At 41.5% G+C, this 23,190-nt stretch overlaps 1 protein-coding gene and 2 long non-coding RNA genes across 3 annotated transcripts; 2 read left to right on the forward strand and 1 right to left on the reverse strand.

The window, feature by feature from the left end:
- Positions 1-1,240: 1,240 nt before the first annotated feature.
- Positions 1,241-21,724, reverse strand: LOC119895423 (major vault protein). The gene is made up of 17 exons (XM_038708552.1): positions 21,569-21,724; positions 17,445-17,617; positions 15,070-15,265; positions 14,372-14,495; positions 13,726-13,857; positions 12,721-12,815; positions 11,777-12,013; positions 10,662-10,787; positions 8,023-8,238; positions 7,541-7,776; positions 7,263-7,460; positions 6,182-6,326; positions 5,809-6,020; positions 3,976-4,092; positions 3,699-3,825; positions 2,983-3,171; positions 1,241-2,095 (listed from the first exon to the last, which is right to left on the reverse strand). Exons 2-17 carry the CDS (start codon positions 17,600-17,602, stop codon positions 1,964-1,966), a joined length of 2,640 nt encoding a protein of 879 aa, XP_038564480.1. The 5' UTR covers positions 17,603-17,617; positions 21,569-21,724; the 3' UTR covers positions 1,241-1,963.
- LOC119895428 lies at positions 1,981-4,092 on the forward strand. The gene is made up of 3 exons (XR_005443062.1): positions 1,981-2,119; positions 2,963-3,866; positions 3,952-4,092. It is a non-coding gene; the product is annotated as an uncharacterized LOC119895428 (long non-coding RNA).
- On the forward strand, positions 10,639-11,311 carry LOC119895433. Its single transcript, XR_005443063.1, has 2 exons — positions 10,639-10,819; positions 10,994-11,311. It is a non-coding gene; the product is annotated as an uncharacterized LOC119895433 (long non-coding RNA).
- Positions 21,725-23,190: the final 1,466 nt, after the last annotated feature.

A 23,190-nucleotide genomic window follows, 5' to 3' on the forward strand; every position in this document is an offset into this window, starting at 1 on the left:
AACAGCATCTTGATATGCCAGGAGAAGTGCTCACTAACACAGAATTTGACAGATTTGTGAACAATATTTGAGAGAAATGGGCCTTTTGTGTACATAAAGTCTTAGATGCCTACAAAATCCCTGACTTTGTGCAAGTGTACCTAGAAAAACTGGTGCTGTTTTGAAGGCAAAGGGTGGTCACACCAAATATTGATCTGGTTTACATTTTCCTTCTGTTCACTCACTTTTTATTTTGTCAACTGAATCATTACAGTTTATGTCACATTCACAAAGTATTATACTTGTTTTCTGTTGAAAATACCCCTAAAATAATCCAGGTATTACTTCATTGCACAAGTTGTCTGTAAGACCTTTTTGTAAATGTGTCCTGAATTGATAAAGATATCTGTTGTGATGTGGATGCGAACGTCAGCCTTAAGTGGTGTTTCCCATGTTTACACTCTGTAATTGTTTCTGACGTGCGGGGAAATAGTCCTTTTCTTTTCTGTATGACAGTTACACGCTCTGTCAACACAATACAGCACAAAAAGTAAAATTCGAATTGTGAATCCTGCCCAGACTTTGTGCTGTTGAAATTTATATATGCTGTCCAGAAAAAGTGCATTGTGTTATACTGACAACATGGGGTAAACTTTTGTTTGTAAACAAAGACACAAGGACTTGTCATTCTGATGCACTGACGTGTTCACCGACACAAAGATTTACTTTTCAGAGACGGACACAGGATTTTGAGCAAGTAACAGGGTTTTGCAGGTGTGATGCTGTTTCTACGATCTGGGATGACTCAAGAAATGTACAAAAGAGACTGAGGAAAAACTATAACAGGTGTACTTTCTAAAAGCATTCTTACTTCCCAAAATTTTTTCCCCACACCTGCCTTAAACTTTTCACACCACATGTGTGTGTGTGTGTGTGTGTGTGTATATATATATATATATATATATATATATATATATATATATATATATATATATATATATATATATATATATATATATATATATATATATATATATATATATATATATATATATATATATATATATATATATATATATATATATATATATATATATATATATATATATATATATATATATATATATATATATATATATATGCTATTTTTGTATTTCTGCAGTTTAAATGTAATTTTTATTTCTGATAACTTCTGAATTCAGTCTCTTAGATAGGTGTACGAGTGTGTTTGACGTTCATAAAGTACAGCAGAGAGCCAAGACGTGGACAGCAGCAGCACTTTAATGGCTTCACACAGTTCTTTATGTAGAAACAACAGCACAGAAACATTAAAGTTTGATATCGCCTTTGTTAAAATCAGCATCAACTGTTCACTCAGATCTATATATCTTGTGGACATAGTGCAAAGCAGACAAATCTTTGGCTGTCAGGTTATACTACTAAACAAACCATCAAAGTTGCTTGTAGGCACGATTCTTCTTCACTTGGAGCAGAGAGTTGTATTTTTTTGTTTTGTTTTCACCGCGACACAGCATCTTCTGTCCAAAAGTAAACCTCTGATTCTCTTTGAAAAGCTCAAATTCCAACATTCACCCTGAAGGACCACCGTAACACAAGGCGGATAAACTGTGTTGCACTGACCGAGTTTCACCTGTACAGTGTGAATCACTGAAGCGTGGTGACAACTTCCACCACCGAGGTCAGCAAAAACAAGACTCGTAGCTTACTGAACACAGAAAACAGACGGGATCAGCTGCATCATAGTGCTGTTATGTGGAAAGGTGCAGAGATGTGAAGTAAAAGGAGGTATTTTAGTTTCAGCACGAACATACATGTATGCAAAAGGCACGTTATCTTGCTTTAACCACACGTCTTGTGACTAAAGTGTCTGTAAAGTCAGAAAATTGAGCTTCAGTTGAGGTTTACTTTTGGACATTTCCCCCCCCCCTCTTCTTCTTCTTCTTCTCCGTTTTTGTCTTCTTCCTCAGTGGCCCTGGCCCTGACCCTGGCCCGGCAGCGCCCCCAGCAGGCCGTTGGCCGTGGTGAACAGGTTGATGGGGGACGACCCGTCTGTGATGAGGGTGGACTTCAGCCCCAGAGCCTGAAGCATTTTCACCTGGGAGGACGGAGAAAACAGACGGTAAGTCTCACGAAAATGTGACGAGCATTCTTTGATTAATGGTTGTTATTTCTGTATATTTATTATTTCATAGTTGTTTTATTAATTATGGTATTTAGAGTCAAGGCCAAGGTCATCATGCGACTCTGGAAATAACCCAGTAAGTGGACCTTGAGTTTTAGAAGTTGCTGAACACAAAATGTATTTGGATTATCTGCTGTTTTATATCACAGTAAACTGAATATCTTTGGGGAACCTGTGATGGAGGTTAAGGCTGCAAAAAACTATTATGTAAATTTATGATTAATCCACTGATAACATGGACATTTTTCCCTATTTGATGACTTTTTAGAGCCGTTTCTCTAAAGTCCAAGGTGACGTCTCCAAATGCCTTTTGTCCTACTAACAGTCTTAAGCCCCAAAAGAAAATTATCCACAGAATTTAAATCTAAATTACTTAAATGAACTGAACATGTGGTCGAACTAAACAAGACATTTGGAGAGATCAACTTGGAGACAACTTGTCACATCAGAGAAAACATATTTCATAAAATATCAACAAATAACTAATTGTTGTTTGCAGCCTTAAAAAGAACGTCCATAATTATCACCATAAACATGATAAACTGACTGACTGAACGCAGCTTCTGTGTCGTATCCTTTCACTTGACGACAACGTCTGATGATCAGTTAGGACAAAATTAAAAATACTTTATATTTATTTTAACTTAATGATGGAAACTAATTGACCAGAACGTCACTTTCCCACTTCAGACTTTGTAATTAAAGTTTGAAATAAAGTCTTCTCTGCATTACCAGGGAAAAGTGGACTTAAAAACTAAAATCTGTGTTTTTTCCCCTCAGCGGCAGCAGCAGGTCAGTACCTGCAGCTCGGGTCCGGCTCTGGCGATCTCCTTCAGCGTGTCGCTGCCCAGACTCTGCACCAGCTGACTGAAGCGGTCGCTCTCGATCTGAGCCAGACGCTTCTGCTTATCCACCTCCAGAGCGTCCATCTCCTTCTTATAGTTCAGCTCCTGCTCACGAGCCTTCGCCAGCCGCTGAAGCTCCGCCTCCTGCACACACACACACACACACACACACACACACAGTTAATGACATAATAAAGTGGTGGAAAGTAAGTATAATTACTTTACTTGTGTATTTTCCATTTTCTGCAACTTTATACTTAATCACTTATCATTATTACATTATTTTCACTTATGTTTTATTGTTTGATTATAAATAATCACTACTTTACGTCGTATTATTATTGGTATCCCTGATTATATATATTATTTTACTTCTCTAAAGCACTTTGTGACTTGCTCTGTTAAAGGCACCATGTTAAAAATACTCTATTTACTTACTTCCTTTAATGTATCACTAATTAAAATCCAATAATATAATATATATTATTATGAAATGGGCTATTCTGCACAGTGAGTACTTTTTACTTTAGGTATATTTTTAGGTATTTATACTTTTCACATAAGATACTGGACTTGTAACAAAGTATTTCTACATGGATTTGAGTACTACTTCCACCGCTGCTGTGTAGTGAGTTTTATGCTGAAAGGGGAAACAGGATGTCGGGACGTACCGCCTCGATCCTCTGAGCTTCAGCCTTCAGTTTGGCCTCGTTCACCGCCGCCTCTCCCTGAATACGAGCCGCCTCCGCCCGGGACTGAGCTTCAGCCTTGGCCGCTCCTGTACTCTCCACCGCAGCACTGAAACACACGCAGAGGGGTTAATAACAACGGTGCAACAGGTACTCAGATCTTTTACTTAGGCAAAAGTATTAATAACACAGTGCAGAAATACTCTGTAAAAAATCCTGCATTCAAAATTTGCAGTTAACCCAGTGACCCTGCGGTTACCTGAGCGCCTCCAGCTCCAGCAGATCCTTCCTGGCCTTCTCAGCCTCGGCCTGGTCGGTGATCCTCTGCCTCTCCAGCTTGCCCCGAGCCTCCTGCTCCAGACGCTCTGCCTCGTGCCTGGACACACAGAGAAAACCTCGGGTTTATTTATATAATTTACTATAAATTTCTGATTTTACTGCCGGTTCATTATTCGTTTCATTTATTGTTTTGAAATTTGCTTCAAAACAACTCCAAAACTGTTCAATTATCATCTTGTTAGCTAACCAGCTAGTCACCACCATCGTAGACGTTAACTCTTAAGATAAAGAGACTAGAAAGAACCTGTAAGCTAACAGGACCTAGAAGCTTAGCTGAAGTCCCCCTCGGCTTAGAGTTAGCTGCGGTTCCCCTGAGCTTAGCTGAAGTCCCCCTTAGCTTAGAGTTAGCTGCGGTCCACCTTAGCTTAGCCGCAGTGCCCCTTAGCTTAGAGTTAGCTGCGGTTCCCCTGAGCTTAGCTGAAGGACCCCTTAGCTTAGAGTTAGCTGCAGTCCACCTTAGCTTAGCCGCAGTGCCCCTTAGCTTGGAGTTAGCTGCGGTTCCCCTGAGCTTAGCTGAAGGACCCCTTAGCTTAGAGTTAGCTGCAGTCCACCTTAGCTTAGCCGCAGTTCCCCTTAGCTTAGAGTTAGCTGCGGTTCCCCTTAGTTTAGCCGCAGTTCCCCTTAGCTTAGAGTTAGCTGCGGTTCCCCTTAGTTTAGCCGCAGTTCCCCTTAGCTTAGAGTTAGCTGCAGTCCACCTTAGCTTAGCTGCAGTTCCCCATAGCTTAGAGTTAGCTGCGGTTCCCCTGAGCTTAGCTGAAGGACCCCTTAGCTTAGAGTTAGCTGCAGTCCACCTTAGCTTAGCCGCAGTGCCCCTTAGCTTAGAGTTAGCTGCGGTTCCCATTAGTTTAGCCGCAGTTCCCCTTAGCGCAGAGTTAGCTTCAGGTCTCTTCACCTTCTCAAAAAAGTGACATTGATGAGCAACTTTATGAAGTTTGGATTAAAAAAAAGCCTGAGGGCAGAGACGAGTAGCAGCAGCTTGTGGGAAGCAACGTTACGCCAAACAGTAAAATGAGTGAGCACACAATGAACACTGACTGTAGAAAGCATAAGCTGAATCTCAGACATTTTGGGGCGATTTACAAATTCCGTCTGGACGCATTTTTTAGGTCCCAAAAAGAGGACACGTCCGGGCAAAAGAGGACGTACGGTCACTAGAGCCCGACCAATATGGGATTAATGACTTCTGACACCCCGACTGTAACTAGAGACAAGCAGCTCGCAGATATATTTAGAATACGTCAAACACTAAAGTTTAATCGCTCATTAACGTTGGCGCTCCTCCACTGATAAACACAGCATTAGCTTTGTGCCTTATTTAGCAGCATTAGCTTTTAAGTACTACCCACCGGAGCTCCGGCAGAGCCACTCTGAGCTCACACTAACTTAGCTTAGCATAAGCTTTTAGTTCCCCTTAACTTAGAGTTAGCCTACAGGCCCCTTTAGCATGAGCTTTTAGTCCCCCTTAGCGTCAAGGTAGCTTCTAAGTCCTGTTAGCTCAAGTAGTTCTCTTTTTATGTAAATAGGCTAATAGTTCCCTCCTGCTTCCAGTCTTTGTGCTAAGCTAGGCTAAACATGTCCCATTACTGTACTGGAGATAAATGAAACTGAAATCCATCTTCTTGTCTTGAAGGTTTCACTAAATGTCAGATTCTACTGTAAAAAAGACCACACAGGTGTTTATTTTCCTTTCAGATAAACTCTAGCTGTTTGCAGAATGAAATGATGCAGAAGTGTCTGTGTGTGTTTTGCGGACCGTGCGGCGGCCTCCTGGGAGTTGGTGGTGATCTCGATGGCGAGCTGGACGCTCTTCTGCAGAGCGTCTCGTGTCCTCTGGTCCACGGGCTCCACAGACTGGATGTCCACACTGCTGATCACCAGGTTGTTCTGGTGGAAGCGAAGGCTGGGACGAACCGCCAGCTTCTCATCGAAACCAAACACAGCCGAGCAGATGATCCTGTTCGAGTTCTGCAAACAACGATCTTAGATTGATGATCAGCGTAAAGATCTTTAACCAGTGAGAAACAGCACAATGCTTAAAAAGAGACGCTTTAGTTGAGCGAAGATTAAACTAATCAGCTCGTATTCAAATATAAAACTGAAAGATGGTGACTCAGTGAAATTCGAACCTTGTGGAAATCGTCAAACTGCACGGAGGCGACGGCTCCTCTGATCCGGGAAGCGATGGCTTTACAGGCGTCTCCGACAAAGTCAGGAACTGAGAACAGAGCTGCTGCCTCAGCAGAGTCCGCTGGAGTCTTTAGATCAAAGTGCCTGAAGAGGAACAAAACAGGAGAGGAACAGATGTTTATATTTAATATGACTAGAAAACAGTATCCAGATGTCACCAAACACCCAAACATAAAAAAGCAGACTTTCAGGCAGGAAAGACGAGTCGTCAGTTTGATAAGGCTTTACTTTCAAATACTATATTTTAAACTGACAAACATCATCTGTAGAAATCACGGCACAATTCTAAATGGAATGAAAAAAAATCAGTTGTCTTTCACTACCAACATATTGTTTTTCCCCACATAAGGTCCCATGGTGGTCCACCAGAAGGAGAAAATATAAGAAGAATGAATAAAATAATAAATACATAAATTTCATATCTATTTGTAAGTTATTTTATTTATGTATATAAGTTTATTTTTATTTATATATTAATCTGTTCATTTATACCTATATATATTCTTTCCATATATATTTTTAAATTATTTCTATATACATTTCCCTATTGCCTAACAGGGAAATATATACGGAAATAAATTGATATTATAAAAAAAAAAAAAAAACACATATGGAAATTATACAATATACACACACATATATATATAAATAAACAGGTAGCTCAAATCAATATAGATAGAGAGATAGAGAGAGAGATATAATAATGAAATTAAATAAAAATAATTAACAAATAAATTAAAAAATAAATCTGGAAATAAATTAAAAAATAAATGTGAAATGTACAACCTGTATTTATTCTTTTATGGATTGTTGTGACGCTTGGATTGTTCCATACTAACTCACTGTAGTTAGCAGTTGTTACACTATTTAATATAAATGCAATAAACTATCGAACAGTGTTGAGTTTTTTAATTTATGGTTTGACAGACAGACAGTAAAGATGTGAGGTATCTATCTCTCGTCTCTTCTTTAGCCTTGCTTTGTGCTGAACAGAACCCAGCACGGCCGTTTTTCAGTTACCAGTTGTAGGAGAGCTGCAGCTGCAGTCGGGCGTGGTCGGCCGTCTCGATGACGATGATGTCGGTGCAGAAGTCGGGCCCCAGCAGGAGGCAGACGGCCTTGATGACGTTGGCCCTCTTTGGTTTGTCTCCGGACAGCGACAGCATGGTGAACTGCTCGTCCGGTCCCAACATCACCATCTCTGGTCCGAACACCACCCTGAAGACGACACAGACACCACGTCAGCTCATCGTTTTACCTCCACTCGCCTCCACCAGGACAGGAAACCGGACCCCCACCTGGCCTTCTTCTCTCTGTAGTCGTAGACCTGGACGGCAGCGTTGTGGGGCACCCTGTAGGAGACCACTTTGGTCTTGTCCCTCGGCCCGTTATCGCCGGCGCCGAACCGGTCCGAGCGGTTTGCCAGCGGGTCCAGAGGAGAAGCCAGCAGGGCCTCGACGTTAGCTGGAAGCTCCTTCTGCCACAGCTCCTCATCCTGGGTCAGCATGTAGGTGTGACCGATCACTGCTCGCACCTGAGAGACACGGGACGCCGACGGTGAGGTGGAGGGTTAGGCTGTTTTATTAAGATTTAAACTTCCACAAACGCCTGAACCAGGACTTCTAAAATCTATTTCCATTCCCAGTTCAGGTTGTTGTCCGACCAACCGTCCAAAATCTAAAGATATTCAGTTTACTGTCACATCACAGAAAATCATTTGACCATTAAAAACGGCGGCGTGCTCCTTTAAAAGAGAGAACCTGAAGCCTCGAACTCGTACCTTTCCCGTTTTGATGTCCCGGACGTAGATGCCCTCGTTCTCGTCCAGCGGGATGGCCTGTCGTCTCAGCATCACCTCCACAGCGGCGGGGGGGACGTACTCGATGGGACCCCGCAGCATCCAGCGGTCTCCGGGGCGACGGAGGACGCCGCTCCTCCGCGAGCGCTTCGCCCTCTCCTGCATCCCCTCCTCCTCTTCTTCTTCCTCCTCCTCACGCTGACAGAGAGAACGGGGGAGAGAGAGGTGGAGGAGGGAGAGAAGGGTTAACGTGGCGATGCATTGGAGCAGCGGAGGAGGGGGTGGAGGAGAGGCGGGAGAGGGAGGAGGAGAAGAGGGAGGAGAGGGAGGAGGAGAAGAGGGAGGAGAGCGGCACTGAGAGTACAATAAAACCCAAAGAATGCAAAAGGAAAGTATAAGAAATTTCAAGAGGAAGAGGAGAACGTAAATGGTGGACAGAGTGGTACAGATGGGACATGGCGTCGGGAGAGAGGACGGGGTTTGATTTGAAGGACAGAAGGAAGAGAAGAAGAAGAGAACAGGTGGCGTTTAATGTGTTAGCCAGGTTAGGAAAGGAAGAAGGCGCAGTGGTGGAATTTAACTACATTTACACACAAAACATCAGTAAAGTCTGAAACATGCATCGTTTACATCCGTGTTTACTAGTGTAAGATGAGATTTATTTTTGTTATTAAAATAATTTGCATCATTTGATTAATGGTATATTCAGTATATCTCCCGAAGAATTTGTCCATCTGCTCTTATTTTACCCACGTCTACCCAGTTCTACAGATTTAGTTAACGCCAACAGTAACCAGCATTAGACTAGCAAGCACGCTTCTTCTTCACTGCCTTTGCATTCCTGCTTTCTTGGCAATTCACTGCCAGGAATGTCCCAGCCTAAACAAACCAGGACCAAGCAGGACCCTGCGTCCTCTCCAGCAGCCAGCAGGGGGCGACTCCACCGGCTGCAGAAAGAAGTGTGATTGTAACTAAGTCTGTGAGAAAATGTTTCTACTTGTCAGCTGATTTATTCCCTCAGTAAACACTTTCCTGATGAGTTTATGGTCTCAGTCGCTAGTTTCAAGTCTTCTTCAACACAGCGTGATGTTCATTTAGTAAATTATGGTCCTGTTAGGTTCCCTCTGCACGGTACCAGCTCGACTCGCCTTTGTTTTTGTTTTTTTCCAATGTGTAAAAATTGTACCTGTACCTGCAACCAGATGCTTTTTCCCCCCCGTCGAGGTTCTAAGCGAGCTGAGGCGATACTAAAATGTGACGTGAAAACACAGCAGACTGCTGATTGGTCACTATTCACTGCATCATCACTGCGTGCACCGGACAAGAGGCCAGCAACAGAAAGTTTTATATTTTACAATTTTCATACTTTATTATTACTTCGTTTTTGCCGTTTTAGTCTGGACAGGAGATGCAAACGCAAAAAAGGTCTCCACAGTAGTGTGGATGGAGAACTGATTCTGCTATCTGTGATTCCAAAACGCCCCTAAACGAGTCTGAAAAAAGATTCACCCTGACGTTTCTATATAAGAAGTGTTTAAAAACAACTTCACAGCAGCCGGCCATCTTGATTTTGCAGCAGAGCCTACCTCTGACCTCACCATCCTGATAGTGGCTATTTTTATTTTTTTATCAGCGCTCCCCTTACCCTGAACAAATAGCTGCAATAACCTCGGGGCACTCCCAGCCACACCAATCTGCGACGCTAGGTGTGGTGCAGCGGTTTTAAGACTTTAAACTCTCAACCACAGAGACTGTAAATCTGCTCTTTAAGGCTTTCCTCCCGACACACCTCTGTATGAAGACGAAGTTTGCTTTTGTAATCGGTGCCCAGGGATCAACCAGTTGCACAAGACCGTCTTTTACAAACCAGCAGAATGTAAATATAGTTACACCTCACTCCTCCCTTCATTCCTCTCCATGTCAAGAACTCTCCTCGCACAGAGAGAGATTTCACAATGACAAGCAGCTGGAGGGGAAAGGTGAGTATCTATCAGAGGGATTAATAAATACACTCTCAAAGCTTGTAATCTTGCCGACAGACCTGACAAAGCATGACTTAACATTTTTAAGAAATGGGCATCATGATGTCGTTATTTCGGCACCTGTTTATTGCAGGAAATTGTTTGTTTTGGGTTCATACAGTTGTTGTAATGGCGGGATGTCTTTACATTGTCGCGTGAGAGTAGTCCAGCGGTCAAATTTGCGTTGTGCGTCTTTCCTGCCTGCTGCCATTAGACACTTTAATATGAAATACCTGTGTTGGTATTTTATTGTTGTACTCTTAGATATTTTATAAATGTATGTGAAGTCAGCACTGGTGGTGCAATAACTCCTGAAGCTCTAAGGTTTGTTTTATCATGTTTTTTCTTGCTTAGTCATGTAGACAGAGTAGGAGGACTGAAAGTGTTTGTTGCTACTGTAACAGATCTGATTTCCTGCTTCAAACACATTACATGTTACATTTCTGATGCAGATTTTTAAACGCATCGACTGGTCAAAGACTGTTTAGTTAAAGTACTTTAGTGCATTTTAAGCTTTATTACATTATTATTCCAGGGCTGCTTGTGTTGGCCACAGACACGGAGGTCTGGGTGTTAATCAGCCGAGACTCCTCTGCTCACCTCCTCGATGTCGTTGAAGGCCTCCACAGCTCTCAGCACCAGACCCTCCTCCTCCGACAGCACGTACACGTCCTGGATGCCCTGTTCAAGGCGCTCACCCGGCTGCAGGAAAAATGAGCGCTCACCCTGACAACGAGAAAGAGGGCGTCGGTTACCAGGTCAGGGGGAAACCGTAGATACAGTCGATACACGTGAAATATTATAAACATCTCTACATTTAAGAGTGGGCTTAAGACCATCCCTTAGTTATGCTGCTATAGGCCTAGACTGCTGGAAGACTTCCCATGATGCACTGAGCTCCTATCTCCTCCTCTTTCTCTCCATCTATATAGCTTTCTGGATCTGTGGGGTCTGGATCTGTGGTTGCAGGCTTCCTGCTGCCACCATGTTCCTGCTCGACACCCTCTGCTACAATTATTATCATCATTAGTCCTATTATTAGCATTATTATCACTATTGCCATCACTATCAGTACTGTTATTTATTTTCTGTATGTACCACTACCACTTTTACTGTTTTGTATTTCTGTGGTCAGTAAACAATATTACAAAAGCACGGTCTAGACCTGCTCGACATGGAAAGTGCAATGAAATAACTTTGTGAAGAACTGGTGCTTCGTAAATAAAATAAAACTGAATTACAACACAAAACATTCTGTGAAATTGTGAACGTTCCCGATTTCAAGACAAGAAATTCCAGTGGGGTACGAAAGAAATAAAGTTCAAATCTAGTGAGAAAAAGACTTCAAGCCTGTTTAGTTAATTTAAACAACGAGAAGTCAGACAATCAAGCTCAAGAAAAAAAAAAAACCCACAGGACTACAAAGAAGGAGACGATGGTAATTATAAAAACATTATACATGAGATTCTCCAAAACTAGAATATTTGTCTTTTAAACTCAGCATTTTACGAATTTAGACCATCTATTAAAACAGTTTCTGGAGAGGATAAATTTATTTATCATCCTAATGTTGGAGAAGATGTTGAACAAACCAGCATCATGTTGTCACATTGTTGTTCTTAATTAATTCTTAACTAATTACATAAACAAAAAATATGAGACAGCCTCATATTTTGGTACATGAAAGAAGACGGAGGATGGACGGTTCTGCTCACCTTCACCACCCTCTTCTGTCCCAGCTGAGGTTTCCCGTCGGATCCGACCGGGTCCAGGATCACACAGTACTGCCTGCTGCTCAGGGTGGTCACCTCCACCACGCCGACCACCTCCTCCGACACAGAAGGGATGTGAGCCTCCCTGTCGGCCATGGTGACCAGCCACTCCTCCCCCGTACGGCGTTCCCGCCCGCCGGCGTCCTTGAAAGGCCGCAGGGCTCTAACATGAAGCGCTTTCTGAAGAGACGACAAGTGAAGCGTTTATCAGCACACAAGTCATGAGCACAAACACCTGACGCAGCCGTTTCATCAGTTTCTGAGCACGATAGTTTTATGTAAGGCCTCTGAACAACGGACAGTTTCGTCCCAGGTGAAAGTTGACACTCGTACATCTGACTGTGAGACACGTCCACAAATGGACGATTTACAGATTTCAAGTCAGGGAGTTAGTTTACCTGTAAAAACAAACCTGCGTCCTCTCTAGCAGCCAGCAGGGGGCGACTCCACCGGCTGCAGTCTCTGAGAAACTGTTTCTACTTGTCAGCTGATTTATTCCCTCAGTAAACACTTTCCTGATGAGTTTCTGGTCTCAGTCGCTAGTTTCAAGTCTTCTTCAACACAGCATGATGTTCATTTAGTAAATTATGGTCCCATTTAGAGGAACAGAGACCAGGAAGCAGGGGAGGCTTTAGGGCGGGGCTACAAGCTGATTGACAGGTCGCTACCATGGTGATGTTCCCACGCACAAAAACACAACGAGGGCTCTCCAGAAACCTGTCCATGACCCGAGCACTACTGTGCACGTAAGCTGTCGATGTGTCTTTGCTTTGTATTTTCTCCGGCTCACAGCCCTGACCTCAAAACTGGGATCCAACAGACACTTAATTTGGTTTTACTAAGTCTCAATCTGTGTCGGACTGTGGTGCGACGCACAACAGAGTCACCTTGTCAGTCAGGATGAAGGCGTTCACAATGTCGATGACTTCTTCATGGGCACCTGGAAGGTACGCTCCCACCTTACTGACCAGCCACTCCTCACCTGAAACAAGCGGCATCAGGTTAATAACGGAACAAAGTCCTCTGCAACATTTCATAAACAGCAAGTGAGGAAACATCTCCAATTTTATTTTGGGATGTGTTGATTTAAAAAAAAGGTACAAGCAGAGGGCGTTATGGCAAATGTGCGTGCAAGATGTCTTTACATTTAAAAACACAAATGTTTTAGGGAGAAAGGAAAAGACATCAAACAGGCCTCAAGCAAAGAACCAGAAAAAAGGGCTCGCAGAGATATTTCAATTCAGTTTATTGGTTTTCCGTCGTTCAAACACACGTATCAAAACCTTAAATTCGCTTCCCGCAACTTATTTGGTCACTAAACTATTTCTCTCCTCCTCTCTCATTCAAATATAAATTAACTCCCGAGCTGCAGTCTTTCCCCTTACAGGCCAGTGAGGATGAACTAATCAGGATGATTAATCTGATACAGTTTCACAATACTTTTTATGTGGCAGTTATTTGAAACAATAAAAATAAAATAGATAACCTTGCTTGTCCATAACAACAATAAAATAATAAAAAGCTACCAATCGCCTGCTATGGCTTCAACAGGTGACATTTTACGCAAGGTATCAAATGAAGTAATCTATTGGTATCGCTATCACTGGTTTTGGTACCGATATCGTAAATCGCAACCATAGTCCACAGGTCGCTATATGTACGCATGAAATACACAAGTTACATGTACGTTTGTGTTTCGTTTGCACTGAGCACCGCTTTTTCTACTCTCATGTATGTGGACAACATATAAAATAATTTCTTTTTCCCCTCAAACTATTTGTAATCTCTACAAATAAACTTCCTATATAGTATTAGGCTTGTTAAACAGGCTGATGGTACAATTAACACTTTGTCTTTGTCTGGCCAGGACATCTCAAGGCGGAGTGTGTTACCTGTGACCCTGCGGACTCCGCCTCTGTCCACTCCTTCCTTGCGAGCTCTCAGCCTGATGGCCTGGTTCTCTCTGATCACTGTGGCCTTGATGGTCTCCAGCACGGCCACCTCCTTCCTGGGGATGTAGGTTCCTGCCACAAAACATCAGACGTCTGAAATACTATATACCATCATTTTTATATACACACACACACACACACACACACACACACGACCCGCATTAGAAAAAGGTTTGCAACACAAACTCCGTGTGAATCGGTTTCTGCTGAAAGAAAACACTGATCGTTCATTTCAAATGTAAGAAGTTAAATATATAAATTACACATATTTATGGAAAATTAAAGTAGAAAAGAATTTTGAGGGAAAGCAAACACTGCATCTCCCACACAAGAGATGACGCTTCTGTTGCAAATGCATCTTTAATATCTAATTTATACAGAAATGTATTAATGGCATTTTTTTTTTCTTCATTCCCCGTATTTTATTGTGTGGAAAACACTGAAGGACGTCATATAAAACCAAGTAAACTAAGCTGTGATGCTCTGTAACATCTGTAGTCATAAATACGCACACGTGTTAAATTCAGGAACTGGGGAATCTTTGATATTTGGGTGCAGGTTTGACAGATGTAGTAAAAAAACATACCCGGCCCTTCAAACAGCCACTCGTCTCCAGCCACCCTCTTCTCTCCTCCGTCCACCTCGAAGTCCAGCAGAGCCTGCAGACGCAGCGCCGTGTCCGGATACACGATCTGCAGCGGGGTCACGTCCTGAGGCAGAAACGCCGGGAGTCAAACTCCAACAACAACAAACTGTAAAAGATGTTGTTTCTAGAGCCCAACCGATAACGTCGGCATGCAGCAACAGACGATTTTATTATAATTAATTGCAGATAGATCGGCCTCGGTGTTTATAGCAGCCGATAAATGATGAATAAAAAAAATCGGTCAATCTATGAGTGGTGTTGTTGCATATTTAGTCCACCAGAGGGCGCTCTGCAAGTCCACCACCACTCTCGTAAGTACACAAAACAAATGTTAGGGATAATCTTTGTTTAGGTTACGTGTTTCTGAGAAGAAGTAAAGAAAAAAAAACAAGAAAATCGGCCAATATATCGAAATATTGGATTTTAAAATCCTCAAATATAAAAAATCGGTCTCAAAAAACGGTCGGGCTCAAGTGGTTTCTTTTGTTAAAATAATACTGATTAATTAGGACACTCTTCATTTTAAAAACTCCCAGCTTCTCCTCCTTATATAATAAATCATCCACGTCAAAGACACATCCCCGTGTCCTCGTGATGGTTTAACGCTGCCTGTGGGACAGACCGGGTTTCTCACAGACCTGCTGGATCTCCTCTCCGGGGTACAGGGGGAACGGGTCCTGGGTCAGACGGATCTCCAGGTCGGCGTGGCGAAGTTTGGCCTGACCCGCCTGGTCGAAGAGAACCTGCTTGTCGTCATCGCGGGCCACCGGGTTGAGGACCACGCAGTAGTGACGCGGCGGCACCATGATCATGCGAACCGGTAAGAAGAGCACCCTGAGGAAGAGAAGAGGAGGTCACGTGATCGTTACAAAACTAAATAATGTACGTTCACTACTGTTATAACTGGGGCTGGGACCACAAGTTCAAACTCCCAGCATGCAGTTGTTTTGAAGAAACCAAACAGCGACGCACAATAACTAAAACCTTTAAAGTTTAAAGGAATAATTTGACAGCGTGCACGTCTGAAAGGAGCTTAGAAAAACAGTCGCTGACATTTGTTGTGAAATAATTAAAAACAAAGAACCTAATTTGGTGAAATATTAATGTTTAAATATACTGCACAGATGAGTAAGTATCATAAAGTTGGAATATAAAGAAGTATTTTTAAGAATTTGCAGGGTCATCATCTTATGATTAATAGAATTTAATATCACTTGAAGTAAAATTGTCACCTCACAAACTAACGCTGCTGTGTAGTTGCTAATTTGCTTAAATCGCCACTAGAATAATGTTGTGTAGGTCAGGATGTTTTGAGAGAGTTCAGGACCGACAGCAGGAATGTATTTTTACTTTTACTTCTGTCCTGTGGCGACTTTGTGGTTTTAACACTTGGAGGCGTAACAGAAAGTCTGACCGCTCACAGGAGCCTCTCGCAGGAAGTGAAGTTCCAGCCTGCAGAAACCACAGCGTGAGTTTTGTTCTTTGTGGTCAGGATGAATTCAGCTCTGTGAAATGTGCGAAACGTTTTAACAAGTGATGAACATGATGTTTTAAGAACGTAATAAAGATAATAAATAATTGATAAAAAGGACTGAGGAGCTTAAATAACCAACAGCTTTAATGTGACAAAGAGTCTCAGCACACATAAACTGTTTTAATCGGTTTATGATTATTAGGTTTAACTATGTTAAAAGAAATGGTTTGATCCTCTCAGGATTTTAACATATTTGGTGCGAGTTGCTTTGTCATTTTCTTTTCTACAACCTTTTTTGCTGATTTGAACTTTTAAGATTAAGAAATCTCAAAGATACTTTCTTCCACCTCCTGCTGCGAGGTAAAGGTTATTCCACAGTGCCACGCCCCACACTGATCTTATTCTCTATATCTGGCCAGAAGGAACTCATTCAAATGCTCTACTCCCTGAGGAATATGGAAACTTTAAACGCAGAGTTTGATAATTGCGGTAGGTCAGAACCTCATACTGAAACTACTGTAGCTTCGTATCAGGAGCCTCCCTCGTTCCTTGGCGCTCGTTAGTCTGTTAACACTAGCGTATTTAAATGTATATATTCAAATATGCCTTATTGTTGTTGGGTGGATGAGGGAGATGGTGGTGACGGTGGGGAGAAGGGGTTTTGTTGATGACGGCGACAACAGTAGAGTTTGAGGCAGTTATGTTCACAATGGTTTTATATGAAGTGTTTTGTCTCCAGTGAAATAAATCTTATCTGCAATATCTCCGTTTGTAGCGCAAAATTTGTCGTATAATCTAGCTTGTCCGTGGTGCGGAAGCCCAGACTTAAACAGGTCGAGCGTTTTTGTCCCGCTTGGGACAAATAATAAATTGATTGATATAAAAATGCTAACACAAGAGGTTTAACACTAATTTTGCTTTCTGGTTAGGAGCTAGCAAAAAGGGGCTGTTAAAGTAAAATCAGTGCATCCACAACAATCCTGAAGGCTTGTTTACACAAAGGCGAGTTTGTTTTACAATATTTCTGGGTTCCAAAAACTGGGATTCCACTATACAAGTTTGAAGGGCTGTTTTAGGGTTAGAATTAGGCTACGGTGAGGGTTAGGGAATGCTTTATGTTAATAAGACGTCCACATGAACAGATGTGTGTGGGGACGATGGAGAGCACACAAAACAAACAGACAAAAGATTTGTTGGGCAGTTTTCTGTCACTGAATGAGTGACACTGTTTCCTTTTAGACAAACAACTGATCGTTGTTCATCTGTCAGAGGGGATCATAATCAGTCACAAGGTTGTATTTAAAAAGGCGTGTGTTTACTCACTACACGGCTAAGCTGGACAGGTTAGACATTCTTATCCTCACAGTGATTATTCTGAAACGCCATCAATGGTTCTGTCGGAGCTACCGAACATGTTCAAATGAAACAAGACTACGAGCTTGCAGCTGTGCGGCTGATATGCAAATGTTTCTCTTTGCAACTCAAATGTCTGAACTCGGGGTCAGGCTGGAGTTTATCCTTTAAAATGCACTTTCTGACCTTTCGTTGTCCTGGCGGATGTAGGTGAGCGGGCCGATCTCCACCCGGGCGATGTTGGTGTTCTGGTCCAGCACGTGGATGTAGTGATGGGGCGGGATCCGGATGATGGACGCCTCCACCTCAAACTCCGACCCGTGGTTTCCTCCTTTCCTAGACATGATGTAAACTCAATACTGCAGAGAGAGAGGAGAGAGTCTGTCAGTGATATCTGAAACCTCCAGCTATAAATGGATCATTGATTAATCCAATGAACATGCTCTGCTGGTGATTATTGCTGGGTTTCTCCTAAACAACCCGCTTTAAAATGGGAACCTTCACCTTTTGGACTTACTGATTGATGAAAGGAATTTGTGCGACTGAGGAGAAAAATAAATACCCGAATATCTCGCTGCCTTCAAAAAGATAAAAACAATCTTATCTTGTCTCAGTCGCGATTTGATCCACCTGATACAAATATTTAAATGTGAGAGGAAAGAAATTACATTTTTATTTATATAGTGCCGATTCATAACAGAAGTTATCTCGCTGCCCTTTTCATATAGAGCAGGTAAACATGCACCCTTTGTAATATTATTTACAGAGAGCAAACAGTTGACATCACGAGCAAGCACTTGTCCACAGAGGCAAAGAAACAACTCCCTTTTAACAGGTAGAAACCTCGAGCAGAACTCGACTCAGGGTGGGCGGCCATCTGCCTGGACCGGTTGGGTTGCTAAAATTATAGCAATGGTAAAAATAGAAAGAGCGCATGCGTATCAAAACAATGCTCCGTGTCAGGTATCACAATCAATGTTGGGAGAGAAATATTCCCGAATACTGGCTGTAAAAAACACGCCAGGTGCTGAGAGGTGAAGTCTTTTTGTTTGCGTTTAGAAAGCCGTTAGGATTTAGTGGAAAAGCTTCTGTAGAAACACTATTTATATATTTCTAAAGTGTAGATTTTTTCGAGTATCTGCACAAGTAATTAAACATGACAAATGACTCAGATCTGAAGCAGCAAAGTTCAAACATGACTGAGTGGGTTTAAGTGGAAAGGGCTGAAACTTGTTTTTCACGACGTGAGCTGAAGCATATTTCGGTTGTATGAACAGGCGAGCTCATTGTGAACTCGTGAAAGCTTGTGAGAAAAAATGACAAAAGCCAGATCCTCAGGTATGAACACACAAGACACACCTACTACACAAAGTGCAAAGTCTGCAGAAGGAAGTTACCTCACTGTCACACAAACTAATCATCAATCAAGAGTCCTGATTAGAAGCAAATGACCTGAGAGGGTCGAGGAACCCGCAACCCGTCACATGACTATTGTTCTTATATATTTCTTATTTGTCTTATAGAGCAAAAGAAAAACTGATCCTGATGAAAGTTTGGTGTTTTATCTTCACATCCAACTCTCTGATTCTCATTTGCAAGAATGAATGTAAACACTAAAACAACTCAAAGTGCTTTACATAAAACATAAAAGCAGGGAAATATAAAAAAGATTAAATAGAAAATAAAAACAAGGTAAAACAGTAAAGTTGTGTAAGATACTTATGACAAGTCTTAAATTTGATTTAATAAAAAAAAAAAAAACAGATCATTAGTTTTCTGGGAGTTTGTTGCAGATATATGGAGCTTCTCCAGGTTTGGTTTTGACTCTGCGGACAGAGAGCAGACCTGATCCCAGACCAGCTGAGAGGTCTGGATGGTTCATGACGGATCAGAGGATCAGCCCTAAACCATTCAGTGCTTTATAAACCAGCAGCAGGATTTTAAAACCAGATCTCTGACAGACAGGAAGCCGGTGTAAAGACCTCAGAACTGGACTGATGTGATCCACTTTGAGGACTTGAGCAGCAGCGTTCCAGTACTCGAGTCGACTTAAGATAAATGCATGGACACATTTTCCAGGTCCTGCTGAGAAATAAGTCCTTTAATGCTTGATAGATTCTTCAGATGATAGTAGGCTGACTTTGTAATTGTCTTAATGTGGCTCCTTAAATTCATGACCACACCAAGATTTCTGGCTTGGTCTGTGGTTTTCAACATTACCGGCTGAAGCGGAGCGCTGACCTTTAATTTTTCTTCTCGGCTCCAAAAACAAAAACTCAAGTTCTGTCTTTGTTTAACTGAATTAAATTCTGGCACTACCCATCGTTGATTTTTAAATACAGTTACTCAGCGCTTGTATGGGATTATAATCCCCTGGTGAAATGGTTAAATAAACGTGTGTGTCGTCGGCATAACCACGCATTCGTATTTTGTTGTTTTCCATAATCAGAGCCAGCGGAAGCATGAAGATGTTAAACAGGAGAGGCCCCCAAAAAGCCAGAATATCAGAGGAAACATGGATTAAAGTCCGGCAGTTTGCACACAAAGCAGAGCTGAAACTATTTGCCTGCCGGGAAATTTATCTGCAACCATTTTGATGATTGATTAATCATTTAACTCGGTGGATCAGGACGGATTTATTAAGAGTTATATTGAGGAAGTTAATTAATTAATTAATGTTCTCTGATGCACCAGAAGACGTCAAGCTACTGCACCAGCTGAACGTTTTGTCTCCGCAAGTACAGTACAAGTACAACAATTGCCTTGTTGCTGAAATGTGGTCTACAAATAAACTTACACTGCCTTACTGTACCACCTTCATTACATGAAACAAACACAACATTTTATTATCAAATATTCACTTTAGCGATGTCGGAACCCAGTCAGTTTTTGGCACTTTTGCCTTAAAAAAAACCACTCAAACGATTGTGAAATAGCTGCTTATTACTTTTTTATAGATTACATCTTAATGGGCTCAGCTGACAGTTAGTGGGGAGTCACTTTACATTTTTGCGGCCCTGGAATGAGCGTGGTTAAATATAAACTCTCATCTGTAGCTGGACACATGATGAATAAAGTTTATACAAATGCCTCATTTATGTCTTTAAGTTTGGTTTGCGTTTCACCTCCTTACATCTGTAGTGATCGTAACGTTTCACTGTTTTCTCACACTTTTTAGACAATATAAACAACTGAAAATGAAAATAATCATTAGTTGCACCCCTAATAAGTACATTTAGACATAATGTACAGAAACAGGTTACATATGATTGAAAGGCCTGGAGGTGAGAGACATGTTAAAGATTGTTTATTCTTGAGCAGGAAACAGCAGTTTAATGGTGCCATTTTATTTCCAACATTCATGATAGGTAATTATCATTAAAAGCAGTTTATGAAGTTAAACTTCTGCATGATGGCTCTTAGTCTGGCTGAGACTTTGAGATTGTGTGTCGGATGTGTTACAGGTTTTTTATTCATTTATGGATAAGGCAACATTATAAAAGCCTGAGGTTAAGACCGTCCAACCAACACACACAAAGAGAAAATGTGGCAGAGTCATGGGAGGCGCCTCTTCCTGCTTCTTCCTCAGGAACAAACTAAAAAAGGTACTGTAAAAGTAATTTTACAGCCCACAGCATCAGGCTGGTTTTCCACTGGAGGCCTGTCAACAAGATGAATCTGTTCCAGCTGTGAGCCTCGCCCATCTCACAAAACAGTTTGATCTGTTAGCCAAGAGGCCTGACAGCTGGCTCAACTTCAACCATACAGGTAACTTGGTTACTGCATGAGACCACTTCCTGGTTATACACACCAAACAATAGGTTATTTAATGGAGAGAACCTAACACCAAACTCCCATTACAAACCCCACAAATGTATGTCAGCTTCTCTGTTAGGCGGTGCTCAAACCTTACAGAACACTGACTAAGGAATTATTAATTGATAGTAAACTGCGTTGAGTACGGCGCGCATTAATAAACACAAAGTAGTCCTACTTTCAGATTAGCCTTAATTCAACATTTTTAAATCGCACAGCTGCAATGTCTGACGCCAACATGATTTTGGTTGACGTTGGCTGGGACTTTTGAAGACAAACTGTTGTGAAAGCTAAGATTTTGTAAAATGGCAAACTCCCAGGCGAACGACATCCCTGCCGATTTGAAGTTAGCCCACTAATTATTCAATAAATAAATAAAGTTATACTATATCTTACACCAATCTTTGTCGATATGTAAGGAAGCTTTAAACTTGGGTATTTTACAGCGGAGTTCTGCTACCGCTGGAGGAGTGAAGTAGTTCCTGGGTTCTTACCTCTTCCCTGTGAGGATCAGCAGCTCAGGCGGTTGTGCTCGTGAATAACACTGGTGTCACAGTGCTGGAAACTTATGCACAAGATAGAGCATGAAGACAACTGCCGGACAGTAAAACGGTGGGCGTGACTGCTGGGAATCCCGGAAAAAGAGATCAGCTGTAGTCACGTGGTTTACCGACCTTCACCGCTGCAGAGCTGCGTCAGGCCGCTCGTGGCTCAATACATGGATCTACAGGCGCCGACAACAAAGCCAGATGGTTTGTTAACGCCACACATTTTGGTCAAATGTGCTAAACTGAGGTGGGAAACCTTCAGAAACGCATCTGTGTGGTGTTGACACGCAGGGGAAATGGCGACATCTGCTGGTCAGTTCACGGTATTGCATCTGTATCGACGGACGAAACGCACTTAAAAAATAAATAAACTCAATCAAATACCTGAAACAGAAAACACTCAAATATTTTACTTAGGTAAAATTATTTATTAAATATATATGTATATTTATTAATTACTTATAACGTTAAAAAAACCAATTCTACTGGAAAATAACTATTCTGGAAGCAGCCACATTTCCTAAACACAGGTCTCCCTTCACTAATCATGTTTTATCTGAAAAAGTTCCAGCTGGAGGCTTTAAAAACTATTTTAGGATCCAGAAAAAGCATCTAACCTAAAGGCCAAAATATAAAACATTGTAGAAATAATAATTGTCTATTAAATTAACTCAGACTAGCTAGAGAGAGTAGATTAAGTTTACTTCTCTGTTTATTCTCTTTTCAAAATAATGGTAACTCAATTATTTTCTCAACCCCTAAGCCTGTTTTTATTTTCCATTTAACTCTTTTAACCCTGATTGTACACTGCACTGTAACTTTTATTATATTTTAATGTGCATTTTTTCAATTTCCCTATGCTGCTGGGGTTTTTTTTATATTTCCCTGCTGCCTTTATGTTTTCTGTAAAGCACTTTGAATTACCTTGTTGTTGAAATGTGCTTTACAAATAAACTTGCCTTGCCTTAATTAGTTGCTCCACAACTAGAACTCGACATTTGAACCTAAATTGTTGCAGCAAATCGAGATAACTGCAGAAATACATTTACTCCTTTTCATCTTTTTTTTCCATCTATGCTGAAATAAGCAGTTTCTGTTTTTTATGTACAGATACAGTCAACTGTCGCTGGATTCCTTTTAAACTACAGAAAAACCTAAAAACAGGATGATTCCCAGGCAACTTCTGCAGTTATAATCGCATCTGATGAGATTTTATGGACGTTCTGCCATGTGTTGGACGTCAGATGACATCTTCCTAAAGTAAAAATCACACTGAATCAAAAAATAAATCATACAAACATCTTTGTTTCACATCTCAACACATTTCAAAGAAACAAAAAGGGATCTGGGGTTATTATTTGAGTTGGACTACTTTTGGACAAATAAAAAAAAAAGATGGGATTAAAATATCCACTAGTACTGGGGGAGTAGGGCTGTATTCGTATTTTAAATTCTCGCTACAGCCCTGGTTGAATAGATATATTCAGATATATGAGGCCTTCAGGCTGCAGCTTCAGGATGAAATATTTATCTGTGACCGATGTTTAGATCAGGGTGGGTCGGGATGT

This window comes from Micropterus salmoides, unplaced genomic scaffold (genome assembly GCF_014851395.1).
Source record: "Micropterus salmoides isolate LMB-PRFRI ecotype aquatic unplaced genomic scaffold, ASM1485139v1 Ms_hic_scaffold_10, whole genome shotgun sequence".
Classification (NCBI taxonomy): domain Eukaryota; kingdom Metazoa; phylum Chordata; class Actinopteri; order Centrarchiformes; family Centrarchidae; genus Micropterus; species Micropterus salmoides.